The sequence below is a fragment of the Psittacula echo genome (assembly GCF_963264785.1).
Source record: "Psittacula echo genome assembly, chromosome: Z".
NCBI classification, from domain to species: domain Eukaryota; kingdom Metazoa; phylum Chordata; class Aves; order Psittaciformes; family Psittacidae; genus Psittacula; species Psittacula echo.
This window is the reverse complement of record NC_137742.1, coordinates 70,091,158-70,105,937: the sequence shown is the minus strand read 5'-3', so window position 1 is coordinate 70,105,937 and position 14,780 is coordinate 70,091,158. Positions and strand designations below refer to the sequence as shown.

At 34.9% G+C, this 14,780-nt stretch overlaps 1 protein-coding gene across 13 annotated transcripts in view; it reads left to right on the top strand.

Annotated features, from left to right (window-relative positions):
- Nucleotides 1-14,780, top strand: part of MAN2A1 (mannosidase alpha class 2A member 1) — a 116,984-nt gene that overhangs the window by 49,581 nt on the left and 52,623 nt on the right. For 12 of the 13 annotated variants that reach the window (XR_013958704.1, XR_013958705.1, XR_013958706.1 and 9 more), the window contains 2 exons: nucleotides 2,413-2,480; nucleotides 3,736-3,831. Coding sequence is in view for 9 of the 13 variants with exons in the window: in XM_080637158.1 (XP_080493284.1) it covers nucleotides 2,413-2,480; nucleotides 3,736-3,831 (164 nt within the window). In the remaining 4 variants the exon portion in view is untranslated. The remainder of the gene's footprint in view (nucleotides 1-2,412; nucleotides 2,481-3,735; nucleotides 3,832-14,780) is intronic. The other variant, XM_080637156.1, reaches the window with a different exon arrangement.

The window sequence follows — 14,780 nt, the reverse complement described above, 5'->3', positions numbered from 1 at the left end:
TAATATTGTTTCCATTCAAAATTCTTAGTTTTTTCACAGTAGCTCCCTGTTGAGATAGCTAAGTAGTCTTGGGAATCCGACTGAACTCCATACACCTAAAATAGAGAGAAAATGAGATACTTTAATTTCTTTGTGCATAAACATAGAAGTATCAAGGCAGGTATTTTTATATGATTATCTCAGAGTTCTGACGTAATGTACATGGCGTTTATTCTGGTGGCTTAAATGTGCCAGATATGTTAAACCTTGAATTACTCTTCCAGTCATGTATATTAAAAAAACCAGTCATGTGTATTAAAAGTCATGTATATTAAAAAAACCAAGCAAAAACCCCACAAACAAAACCCTCACCCCTGTCCCCTCACCCCCCCCACCCAAAAAACTCAGAACAACACAACCCCTTTTCACCCCCCCATTTTTTAGAGGTTTTATGTCCTTGATCCTAATGTACATGTATGTGCTGTGTAAATGTGCGTGTGAGTGTGTGCTATGTGGGTGTGCCACAAGCGTGTAATTTTTATCCTGTCGGGATAAAAATGAATGTGCTAACAAAGTAAATATGCACCTTCCTAAAGTAAGAATATTTTAAAGTTGTTCTGAATTATATAGGAGAATGCTGTGATGTTACATTTTGCTGAACTTTCATTGTTCCTGTTCTTCATGAGATTAATACCACTGAATTGTATAAGTACCAGTTGCTTGTTAAACTGTATATTGTCTAGTCAAAGCCATTACTACCACTGTGAAAGCAGAAATAAAAAAGAAAATTATTTTTTCAATGAATTTTTTACCTATATGAAACAGGGAAAAAAAAGGGTAATTACAAAAGTAGATTATGATTTATCTCTGTGATATACAGTGACTGCAGCATGTCATGAATCTAATATTCCCACAGTGCTTTGGTTGTGACACAAAAGGGTTTTTATGTGTGATTTGTAGCATGCTAATAGGAGAACTTCAGGATGTTTACAAAAAACCTTTTGCAAACCATGGGCAAGTAGAAAGTTCAAAGACACTTGTTTTGAAATATTGTCATGGTATTTTTGGGGCTGATAGAAGCTGACATCAGGAGTTGCTTGGAGATGAGCATTTGGAATGAATGCCAAGAATTTTGAGAAAGACAAATGCAGAACACTTGTAAGATTAAAAATGGATGTTGTCTAGGGGGTGTAGAAGAAAAAACCACGTGATCAGAAGAGTAGAGCAAGAGTGTGGCAGCATTCCAGTAGACAGTAGGTAAAACCAGGAGAAAATTTCCCTTCTTGAAGCCAGAAAAAAAGGAAGGTGGAAATAAGACATGATGGAAGGATTCCAGAATGACACTGCTTGCGTTGCACACAAAAGCATCATGTTTTTCTGAGCTGATAAGTGAATACTTTGTACATCATTTATAAGTTTTAAAGACTCTACATTAGTAAACAAACAAAAACTAGATTGTTTGGAAGACAGTAGACTCAAAAATAGGAAAAACTTAAAGATCCGTGAATGATCCAACCAAAAAGATGAGATCCAACCTATAAAAGTAATGCTATTTAACCATTGCACTGTTCCTTATTTCTTTGTGTGCGGAAAAAAAAATAATTAAGTGGCAATATTTGGATTGAAAAACATGTTTTTGAGCATGTTTTTGAGTATTCTGAGGAACTGGGAGCTTTATACTTCAGTTGTAAAGTCTATGGTTGTCACCATTATATGAACCAATAAGAATATAGCAGTACATCAACAGCTTGGCTGTTCTCTTATATAAAGGCTAATGCAGTAGTGACAGCAATAGCGTGTCACTCCTTTTCTCACTTGAAGTGAGCACTGCGTCATCCTGTATTTAAGAAAAGAGAAAGGTAAGAAACTAATGAAACGTAAGAATTCGTCAGGATTATAAAACAGTTCTTCAAGTAGTTAATACCCCATAAAAATCATACACACATTATAAATCATGGTTTTGGAAAATTTTCTCCTACCATATAAGGTAACTACGAGATCTGACAGAAAACTGAACTCTAAATCCTTATAATGAATATGTAGGAGTCTAGAGTTTCAAAGAGTAACTTTACAGCAAGGGAAAACTAATAAGAACATGTTAAGTATTTGCAAAATTTGAAGGAAGATAGCAATTGTCATGTATGCAAAAATTAAAACATGAGGATGATGATTTGATACTGGTATCAAGACATTAATGAAAGCAGATCTTTCTCAATGAATTGGTTAAATTAAGCCTTTTATTTTGTCAGTCTGAAGTACTTTATAAACTTTTGTGGTCGTTGTCTTATATTAAGTGCTAAAATAGGTCTTAATTTATGGTATGGTTTATGGTCAGGCTAGCATGGTTTTGTACATCATAAAGGTGATATAATAGACAAAGCTCATATATGTTCAAATGTATTCAAAATCAAATTCAAGGATGTTCTCTTGTAGGATGACGTTCAGTCTGGCCAAGATTCTTTGCCACACAAGACAGTTATAAAGCTGACATCACAACCAAGGTAAAAAAATTACATTTTACTTAGTGCCTGAGATTCTTTTAGTAATGTGTGTGTTTTTACTGCCTAGTAGGTTTTTTATGTCACTTAATTTTTTTAAACTTTCATGAAGAATATGGGTAAAATTTAAAAAAAGAAAAATAAAAAAAAGGTAAAAAGGTAGTTTGGCATATTATGCTAATACTGTTATGTCTAGTTGAAATAGGACACAGCACTTTACAGAAGTTTCTCACCACTAATTCAGCTGCAGCAAGTAAAATGGGCTCTTTACTGTGTGCTTTTAAAGCATTGTAATACTTAATAAATTATGCTTGAGAGCAGAAGTAGAAAATTCTAACTAAAATAATCACACGTGGCTCAATACTGTGAGCAAAGCCTTAGTTTTTATAATGCCTAAAAATTGCAATAACATAAATGCTGGGTTTTCTTTAAAATTAAGGTAGGAGATAAACTAGGACTCTGTTTTCTGAACTCGAACTTTCTATTACATTAAGAGGTCTTACTTCTTTGTTTGTAGTTCTTGAGTATTCAGTTTAAACTGACATCCTACCATGACCATTCAGTGTCCAACCCGAAATAACTTAAAAATTCATTAAAAGTCAACTAATCCAAATAAAGTGAATAAGATATATGGATATGAGAGCTGCTGTATGTGTAAATTAAGTAATGTGAGTTGTTTTACTTACAGACCAGAAGAGTTAATTTAAAAAGTGAATGCTATTTTTGCTGATGTTAGTGTTTAATTTCTCTAGTTCTAGCTTGTGCGAAGCTAATAAAACTTATTTGCCTAATTCATGAAGGTGTCAGACTGTTTAGCACAGTTAACTTCTACTGTTAGAAAATTCTAAATAGATTCTTTGGATAACTATGCAAAGCTTATTCCTTGTCAGCTTTTGGGGGAAGCTGTCTTCAATCCTCTAAATTTAAATGAATATAATATGTTGTGTACATTTAGTATTAATAAAGCTTTTCTCTAGAGCAGTTATGCAGACCTGCATACTATTTTTTTTTAATAGGATTTTTTTTTATCTTATTGGAGTTCTAGATTAATAGATTATGTTAAAGTTGTTCAAAATTATAAAAAACTCAGGTGACTTGCTATGTATTTAAATAATGTCTTTTAACTTTTTCAAAATACCCCTTCAGATTTCTCCACTGAGAGAGGATTGTATATAAATATTTGGCTGAAGGCTAGTTTTAAAGTAGACCTTCCTTGCCATTTGAGAATGGCTTTAACTTTTTTGCTTTCCTTGCCTAGGTTAGCTGTTGAAATTTTCCCCATATGCTTTCCATCCCCTGATATGACTTTTGTTTGCATCCACTGTTCCTCTTCTCTCTCTGCCTGTAATGCTAAGTAAGTTTTTTCATTTTTGGTGTTCATGCACTTCAGGCATTTGCTTGGGTTTCTCTTTCCTCTAAGTCATATAGAAAGTACATATACATGTAAAGCATTTTTATTTTAAAATTATTCTCGTAGCCTTTTGCTGCTATTCTCTAAACATACTAAGATGGTAACATTGAGAGATAATTGCTAATTTTAACCTGCCTGGTACTGTAAAGATTTATGGGATATAGAATGAAGAGCAAAAAATGAGGGAGAAGGGGAAGAGAAAGATTACAAGGGAATATTGATATTGCTGCCTGAAAATGTGGTGGGTTTATTTTTTGTAATGACTTCCTGTTTGTAAACACTTCCAAAATGATGCTTAAATGCACAGTAATTGATGTTTCCTTTTTTAAAATTTTCATTTCATTATCTGTCCAATTATTTTCTCTGATAAAAATGAGTTTGGTGTTTCTAGGCTTCTAAATTTATCTCTTCTTGTAGTCTGAATATCTTCACTAACATTGCCATTGTGAAAGGTGGTATGTAAGCTGAGTCAGTAACTTTTGCTTAAATCTAGTATGTGAATATTACAACTGTGCATCTGAATTTTTTAGTAGCCAGTAAAGATGTGAAATGTTAATTTAAGTAGAATATTGAACTCGATACATTTTTTGTTTAGGATTACTGTGCTTAAAGTTCAAAGTTTTAAGCTCTAACACAGAAACTGATTTTTGACGCATCAGTACTGTGAAAATACTCATTCTTTCCTGAACTTTATTATTTGGTTATCCTCTATTCATAATTATCTTTATTGTTCATGTCTGTAGCGTGAAATCTTTAGGTTTCTTTCTGTTAATGTATTCTAATATATCATTATGTGGGGCAGAAATTGAGTTAACTGGCAAGGTGTTACTTTTCTTTATTTGGCTGAATATTTAGCCTTTTGTAGTGATTTTCAAAGAAAAAAAAAAAACCAAAACCACAACAAAACAACCAGCTATATTGTCAATTGATTATTCTTGTAAAAGTTTGGTTCATATCACCTGTAATTTTAGAGGAGAGCTACTGATGAGAAGCTCATGAGATAATGCCTTTTTTAGTGTTTTCAATCAATTTTCCTATTATTTCTTATTTTACTGAGTTGATACTATCAATTTCAAACCTGACCTGCTTTTTAACAGGGATGTAGTTGGTAGTATGCTTTTTGCTCTCTCATCCAACCTTCATTTCTGATGTTTTTTAGTTAAGTGTTCTCTTCACTGCTTGTGAATATAGTAGTCAGTGTAAAACTGTCTGAAACTAACAGCCTGTACAGGAAAGCTAGTACAACTTGATTACATGGGGGAAAAAAAGAAAAGGAAAAATCTTTCAGCAGTCATTGTTCTAGTATGAAGTAGCTCCAGATTATGTAGATAAGAAGTACCTTTTAAAGTGCTCCTACGTAGGTGTCACTCCTAATATATTCGATGATGTTTCCCCCGACACTTACGCATCTCTTCTCTGTAGGGCTCTGATAACATCTTTTTAGGAATCTGTAGTTTAAAAAAAAAAAGAAGAAGAAAAAAGTGTTAATTCCAGAGAAATAGGATTGTAGAGTATTTAGTGTCTTACTGTGACTTCGAATAACTAAGTGATCTTACAAGTCAGGCTTTGGAGTATTAAAGTTACGGTGTCTTAAATTACATACAACCCCTTTAACCGATAATGAATTTGCATGCTTTTTTAAAAAAAAATGCTACTTCCATCTGAAAACCAAAGCTTTCACAAGATAATATCCAAATAGATAGGGAACTCCTTTTGTTGTCTTCTGAAATTAACAGTTATTAAAGTGTGTATTGGAGACAAAGCCTGTGAGTTTGCTGTTAAATTGCAATCATATAAACTGCATCATACTTCTGTGACAGACGTGTCCTTTGATATGATCATTGCTTCTTGGGAATAATCAGCCAGAGGTCATACTTCCCAAATGGCAAAAGATTTGCACCCACTGGACTTTGAGGAGAGAGGGATGGTGAAGGGGGAAGGGTGTGGGTTTGAACCTCTTGCTGTCCAGGTTAAGCTGCTGGCTGTTGACAAAGGGTATATTGACAGTGTGAGGGGCAAGATTTACTAGCTATTTCTGTCTACAGTGTTCCTGGAAACAGCATTGCAGGGAAATGTGATGATACATGACCAAATAGCTGAATTGGCTGTCTGTACCAAATTGGATTTCGTAGTAGTATTTTTTAGCACAACATGGTGAACTTAGGACCAAAGGAGATCTAAGAGTATCAGTGAGGCTTCCCCTCCCCCCCCCCTTTTTTTTTTTCTTCTGAACCTGGCTGGGCAGTTTCAGTACTGCGCTCCATTGCTCAGGCTTTACCAGCCTGATGTAAGGCATAACATCTGAACTGAAGATACTGTGATATTGAAAGATTTTTAAGTATCATTGATTTAGGATTTTATTTAGTGCTTAACCAACAATACTTATAATTTACTCACAGATTATTTTTGTCAGCTAATCATACAGGAACAGCTTAATACCCTACTTACCAGGCTAGTTTACTAGCTTAGCAGACACATTGTTCAGTAGTTGAAATATTCAGGTTACCTGCGGTATTCATTCTGAGTAGGATACACTGTAATCAATGATTTCGTCAAAGATGTGTTGAAGCATTAAGGAGTTTAGGGACATCCACCTTATAAAGGAAAGTTTTATTTTTCCAGATAGAGGATACAAGATTATCTGTGCTATTATCCTTACTTCAACATCTCTGCGCAGGTTTTGGCATAAGGTTGTGATTAACAGAGTTGTGGCATAAGATAAGTTCACCTTGTTAGGTCCAAAATTTGTAATCTTTTTTTGAAAAATGAAATTATGATTTAAGATTTTGCATGTTGGTTACCTTTTCAAAAATTCCCTTGGCAGGTATACCCACTGCTTTCGCAACACAGCACTATAATGTAGATATTAAAGCTATGTTATTAAGTTTAATGTGCCATAAAGAATAGTGAGCAAAGGTGAAAATTCTTGGCAGAGCAGTGTACGTTATTGTATTTGATTGGAAATTGACAGCCACGATTACTTGCCTAAGAAGAAAATTTGTTGGTATGATATGCCAAAAGGGAAAGCTAATATGATGTGAAGCAATAGAATAAAGCTTCACATCAGAGGAACTGTGCCTTTCTGATCTTAGAAAGTGACTGGATTGGGGTATTGTTTTAAGATTCACATTTGGCAACTTTGAAATTGGTGGTGGGTATTTTGCTGGTTTTTTTTGACCTGTGTTGCCTGTGTTGGTACAATCAATGTAAACAGTTGTTCTCTCCTTTGGTTAGAAGGGGAGGATGCTCTGAAAGCATTTGACATTTTAGTAATATGCATTTTAATTACTTTTATGTTTCTTGATTTCTGAGGCATTTGCATTTCTAGTTATATACTGAAACAGTTTTTAAAACAGGCAATTGAAACAAGGGCATTTTCCAGTGTCAATGAGGGGAAAAATGCTTAAAGAAAACAAGAAGGAATAGAGTAACATTTAAAATGAGACCAGAAATACTTGTTGCAGTTCATGCGTACTTAATAAGCACACTTTTTCCCCTGTAGAAGAAAGAAAACCAAACCCAAAACAACAAAAGCAAAGCAAAACAAAGGGCAAAAAAACCCACAACCAAACAAAACCAAAGCAAGTTTTAGTTTTTTATTGGATGAAATAGTGATAGCAATATGCACAACCTTGTTATATTTTTGTCAGTGAAAATGCTGTATCAGTAACTTTACGGGATATGGACAGGATGGATAGTTGTTTAGAGCTGCACTTTTAGTTTTCAGTGCCCTGGATGCTTAGACTGAATACAGCCTAATTTTTTATTTTTTATTTTAATTACTTTGAAGTGTTAATTTCAGTGTTCTGCTGCTTGATCAATTTACTAGAATTCAGATGATCTGTGTCTGCCATGGGCATGTTCTGTTTGTAGTCAACTCAAGGTCATTTTGACTAAATTGAATGGGTATTTAGAAAGCTGTTGCAAAGGCAATGAAATGCTTGGCTGACGCACAGTAACTCAGTCCTCTGAATCCTGAAACATCAGTTAATGTAAACTTGAAATAAATATTTCAGTAACAATATTCTAGAAAAAGTGGTTACTTTAAAATGACGAAAACCAAAGGAAGTGTATGGTTGTTCTGCTTTATAGATGGAAGTTAGCTGTGCAACTGCCTTTATGACAAAACATGCAAATTCTCCATTGACAGAGTCTAACAGGAGAGGAAGTGAAGGGTGTGGCACATTGATCTTTTAATTCCTACTCTTTCTGTAAGGTCACTGCAGTTTTTCAGAGATTTCCATTTTTACCATGTGAGTTTCCTGCTTCTTGTGTTAATCACACTACATGCAGGCTTATCTCCGAACTGACTTCCGGGTTTACATTTCACTACAAGTTTTTCTGGGAACTTTGGAAACAAACCAGCAAGTAAGCTAAGAGAGGAATGCCTGTTTTGATGTAAGGAATAGCTGTTTAAAACTGAACTGTTGTACATTTTTTGAGGAGTTAGAAATTTTCATTATTAATAGGAAAAAAGCAGCTTTGATTTGCAGTTCATAGCACTCCCAAAGCTTTCTGTGGAATTAATCTTTATTTTTCAAAACTCAGTTTTGGCTGTCATGCTTTTGAATTCAAGTTGTCCTAAAAGTTAAATTTCAAACTTCTAATCATTAATTTTTCAGTGCATAAAAATTAATATAAACCAAACTTTTCAGTTATTGGTCTGTCTTTGTTGATAAACCAATGACAGCCTGTTCTAAATATTTTTGGTTACTGGCTGTTTTGAATTTGCAGTTACAAAATTAAACCACTAAATAAGTTAATACTGTTTGTAGCATTTGTAGAAACTTTGCAGCTTCTCAAAACTGCACAAATTTAGGATTTCCGTTTCAGTACACAGAATATCAAGGTTTTGTTGGGTTTTGCAGTACCAGCACAATCACAATCAGATTGTGACGTTACAAGAGATTTCTGGGTTCCTCTGAAAACACTGTTTGTAATGAAAAGGCAGAAAGAATAGATTAGCTAAGCATACTTTGGTGGAAGGTTTGTTTAAAAAAAATAAAAAAAAAAATCAAACAAGAAACAAAACAAAAGAAGAAAAACCTGCCAACCAAGCAAACAAACAAAAGATAACCCTAAAAGTTATCATTATGAGAGAGTATGCTAGTGAAAAAATTGAATACAGCTGAAAGATCTTCTTTGTATGCATGTACTTGTTGAAGTGGTTTTGGAAGTAGAAGATACACATTTTCAGTATATTAGTATATTTGTATATTATTTCTTTTTTTCCAGGCACTCGCCCCTTCAGCCTACTGGATTAGCTTTGAGGCAATCCTGTAGTTAGTCCAAGGCTCTCAAGGCAAAGACTGAAGTGGTACGGCATACATAAAGTCTTTCTGCTCTTCTGAATCAGATTTTTTTTCCCTTCTAAATGCAGATTTATAAAGCCTGCACTACAAGAGGAACAAGGAAAGGATTTTAGTGAAGGCACTTCCTGATCCTGAAAAGTCAGGGGGCTTCAAGCCCATCTTGGACTTCAGAACACCTCACAACTTTGTGGTAAAAGAAAAATTTAAAATAGTGCCTTTGGACTTAATCCTTTTACCCTTAATTGGAGAGTAGTATGTGCTCCAGGTTAGGGTATGTGTGCCACTACAATCCATCCAAATCATAGGAAGTATGTGTATTTGGCATATGTAGTAGGTACGTAACATATGAAAGTCCTGTCTTAGGTTAATGTTGGTTTTTTGTGGTTTTAGAATTTATAGTTCTTGCTGTGCTTTGTCTGTGTTTATCATGAATGCCATTTTCTTGAGGGTGTTCGATGGTTTGTTCTTGAGAAAGCTACGCAAAGGTCCTGTTCCCGGTGAGATCAGAGGAATGGAATATGTGCCTGTCATCTGCCTAATTCTCTGCCTTCTGCATGAGCAATGAATATTATAAAGTTGTAGAAAGAGAGTTAATAGGAATGCATGTGTCCAAGTTCTCTCACCTTCACTAATGAATCTAAAGTTTGCTTTGGGTTTGTCATCAGGAATGGCATTCCTGGAATGCTTCAGAATTCTGAAATGTCAAGCTAAGATAATGGAACCTTTTTTAAACACAGTATTTGTTTTTAATTATTTGTATGTTAATCAGAACTGTTAGCTGTAACTGCTTTTAGAAAGAATACGTAATTTTAAAAATATAGCTCTATTTCTAAAGTACAAATTTAATTTCCTCTTCAAATGCTGTTATAGTCATAGCATTATTCTGTTTTGTTAGTTGAAACTACTGAATTATTGTTAATTTATTTATTAATAGTATCTCTTCTTTCTTATTTCATGATGTCACAAGTTTGATTTTATAGGGAAAAGCTGATCTGTGAATAATAGATTTTGTTCATACCTTTGTTTTTGTATTTATGAAAGTAACACAAATACATATTGTGTGCTCGAGGTTTTAAGTTGAGATTAGACTCATACTAATTCTTCTGCAGGATTCTTCTTTCATAACCTGGAAAAGATGTTTTGTTTAGGAAGGGTGTCCTGGGTTCAGCAGTAGCAGTCAGTTTTTTCTCCTTCTTAGTAGCTGTTGCAGCACTGTGTTTTTGACTTTTGGCCTGGGAACAAAGCTGATAACACCGATGTTTAGACTGACCAAGGACTTTGTGAGTCTCATGCTCTGCCAGGGAGGAGGAAGGGCCGGGAGGAAGCAGGGACAGGACACCTGACCCAAACTAGCCAAAAAGGTATTCCATACCACAGCACGTCATGCCGGGGGATGTAACTGGGAGCTACCCGGAAGGGCACGTCCTCTTTTCGGTCGGGCTCTCTTTTCCGGCGAGCGGTATCGTATTCTCTTCCCTTGTTATTTCTCTTATCATTATTATTATTGGTGGTAGCAGTAGTGATTTGTGTTATACCTTAGTTACTGGACTGTTTTTATCTCAACCCGTGGGAGTTACATTCTTTCGATTCTCCTCCCCATCCCTCTGGGGAGTGGTGGAGGGGGAAGTAGACTGCGTGGTTCTAATTTACAGCCGGGGCTTAAACCACGACAAAGGGGCAAAAATCTTAAGATTTTTCATATATAATAATATTCACGATTAATATTCTACTCTATATTAAATAGTTTCATTATAAGAGTTTCTGATTAAAGTGGGGTTTTTTTTTGTGTTTGTTACATCTGTGACAATATTTTATAAGAAGCTCAATAAATAAATTCACGGGAAGCTCAGCAGGATGCAGTGCAGAGGACCATATTAGCATTGTTTATCTTATAAGCTGAAAAATCTCTGTAGACTTTATCCAGTCAATGGAAACTTTATCCAGTCAGCTCTGTAGACTTTATCCAGTCTGCGGAAAGCCTGCTGGGAAAGTATCAGGATCTCCTTTTGGTGAGAGCTTGCTTTTTTTTTTTTTTTTTGACTATATAGAGAACTGTTTTCTTAACTTTAACTGTCCCAGATTTACATCTGGCAGTGTGTCTGAGACTGAGCTTTTTAATCACAGGGTTTGCCTCACAAAGGACTTCTCTGTTTAATTGAATTTTTAGGATTGTATACTTATGAACACTAATGGTTTTAGCATCTACTGCATCTCAGAGGATGTGAATGTTGAAGCTGTAGCAATTATTGAAACTAAGCCTTGTAATAGAACTTGGTGTGTTGATGCAGTTTAAACCACACATAATGTGCAGCTTATATTTAAAAAACTCCCCACTAACCCAAATAGGAATATTGAAGTAGGTCCCCTTTCTTTCAAAGTGGAAAGCAAAAAAGCAGTCTTGGCATCATGTTTTAATTCCACAACTTCATTTAATTTCTAGTCAGTTTGTTGTAAATGCATTGCTACCTTCACTCAGTTAATAGACTCGCTGGTTGCCTAACTATGACGTAAATGCTCATTGATAAATATTGGATATCACATATTATTCAGTTTATCCTTAGATACCCATCTGAGCAATTTGGAGGTTTTTTGTGCAAAGTGAGGCCAAACCCAAAGAAATTCTGTAGTGCAGATCATGAAGTCACAAATAGTATTTTATTTGTATCAGTCATGCTAACAGGGTAGAATGTAAATAGATTATAAAATTTGAAGTCATACTGGGAACAAACATTCTATATAGGATTAGAATTGAAAACTGTCTTAGTAAATGGAGCAAATATTTCATAGTCAAAGAACTAAATGAAGCAGGCAAGTGGAAGTCTTACACACCACATGGAAAAATGTGGGGACTAACCATATAGAAGCAGCAGAAAAAGACTAGGCATTACCGAAGATCAGATTAAGAGAGTTACTCGTATGGTGTCAGAGGTAATTTTGCTTTTGGATGGTTCAAATAAAATACAGCTGAAACAGTGTGCTGTACTCAGAGTTATGAAGTCTTCATCAAAACAATGATAGCTAGCGTTTTTTTTGAGTTTTAGAAAAAAAATAATCTGCTGTCAGGGAGAGTGTCATGATCATGAACTTGCACATTTATTTGGCTTTTGATTAGTCTTGTTTCTAAAGGAGTATTAAGAACATAGCTTGAGATATTGGAAAATGTCTAATTTTTTTAGAATCAGAGAAGTAGCATGATTTCCTGAGAAGCAGATGATTTCAAATCCTTTTTTTTTTTTTTAAGAAAAAAAGGTTGATTAAAGGACACTTGAAGTAGTATATGCGCATTTTTATGGCATTTATTTTCAGAACAGTTATTTTGTAGACTCTTTCCGTCTTCAGTAATGCATAGCAGAAATGCATACAAACTTGACCAGGTATGAAAAATGTGGATGAGGGGATCTGTACTTAAAATGTCACTTGAATCTTACTTTGACTAAGGGGGCCTTCACTTCCAATGTGAGAGAGCATAAGAGCTTTGAGCAGAACTAAGTAACTTGATATAACTTTTTTTGCCTAGTGTTTTGAGTAATATTTAGTAGGTTTTCTTAAGAAAAAGCAATTCTTACGGTTAGTTTTTTGTTCAAAAATTCCCATGGCCCTCTATAGCAAGGAGAATCCTTCCTAAGTAATGTGAGAGTAATTTTTTGTCATGCAGTTATTTTTAGTTTAATTCTGTAAAAATTGAGGAAAATAAGTGTCTATTACATGTTTTCTTGGGCTTCAATGCAAGAACCACAGAACTCTTCAAGGGAGATCGTATATGTTTGCAATGTGCAAGTAAGTATTTGTTTTAAGTAGGTTGTCTTAATTCTCTGTTTGATTTATCAGTATCCCCATGAACCACCCTTGGCGTATGTAATGTCAATTCATGGAATGCTTTAGGATCTTGGCTTTCTTGGGCTTTTCTTTTGTTTGTTTGTTTGTTTGTTTGCGGGGTGGGGTCTTTTTGTTAAGCTCCCAACATACAGCAGAAGTCACATAGTTTTGTTGGTTTGTTTCAGTTTTTTTTTAAAGATACCTGTGGCAGCTACAAAAAAGCTTGTTTTACACTAATACTAATCCCCAGTTTGTTTCAATCTCATATGCATGAGTGTTTACTAATTAAGCAATGTTACTAGATACTGACTCTTCTCACATCTTTGGAAGTAATTTTTTTTCTCATATTTTTAGATATGCAAAAATTCAGTTCTTCTTCTCTCCTGCCCCCCCATGTGATTCTGGAGAGTTTTTGTTGTTTCATCATCCCAGTGAGATGACTTTGATAGAGAAATTAAGTTTTGTTAAGAATTCTAAAATTTTAGTCCATCAAAGTCGATCAACTGCCAAGATCTCAGAAAACCTTTCTAGCTGAGTTCTGGTTTCCAACTCACCAGTCCTGGTGAGTTTTTACATATGTAGAGTTATTTCCATTCTTTTTCTTTAAGGATTCAAGCGTTTTAATTCTAAGTCTATTCATGATTTTCCACTCTCTTTCACTTCCTCCCACCCCTTTCACATTTCAGGAGGACTTTCATGCTTCTGTTTTTTCTTTTTTATTCTTCAGTGGAAACCTGCTGACATATCATTTGGCTTCATGGTTTGCATGGTTTCTCAATGTTGGCTGTACTTGTAGCAGTTTTGCTTTTTTCACCACTTAACTGTTTTTTTAGCTTAGCCTCTGTTATATCAGAGGGGAAAAAACGAACCAGTGTCAAAGGTGCTGTTCATGTAACTTTGTGTTGAAATTGTGCGTGTGTCCAGAGGCCAGTGGAGAACGCTCTAGTCTATGAAGGTTTGTCCGTTTCTAATAAAATTGATCAGTCTGAGGGGGAGTGCCTTGAGAAATTGGTTCTCAAAGCAAACTTGAACAAAGATCTCTACTGGGCAATTAAAGCTGTTGTCCGAAGCTTTCCTGAGTGCATTTTGAAGAAGTGATTTTCTGAATAATCGATTGTCGGTGATGATCCTCTGACATTTACTGCTTCTGGTTTCTCACATTACTTGAATGAATTGCTTGTGAAGGCAGCAATGAATGTGTTTCAGAAGAAAATGGTAATTGTGCTGCAGGTGTTACCAGTGAATGTGTGTATGCACGAGGATGTATGTATGTCCATATATGTATGCATGTCAGCAAAACAAAAAGAACAGTGGTCTGAAATACTGTAACTTTTCAGTTTAAGGAACAAAATTTACAATAAGAAATAAAGTATTTACAGTGAGAATGGGAGAGGGGAGCTTTTTTTTCAGCTCTGGCTGAAAATGCTTCACAGAAAGCTAAATCTTAATTACAGGACAGACTAGTTAAAATACTCTTTGATGCTTGGAGGTGCATGTTTAATAGAAGGGTTTATTAGTAGCATATGGTAGGTTATATAGGGAAAATTATCATGCTTGTATTAATAAAAGATACTTATTCGAGGTTTGAAAGACCCAGAAAAGTATGGGTAAAAAAATTCAAGGTATATCCTTCTAAGAGTGTCTGAAAAACTGGTGTCAGGATTTGCTTTTCTGAAATTTCAAGTATTTGCACATCAGAGATGCAAGAGCTCAGATCTGCACGTGTTTCTCATTTTTTTGTGGGGCTGAGAGCAGTTTACTCCT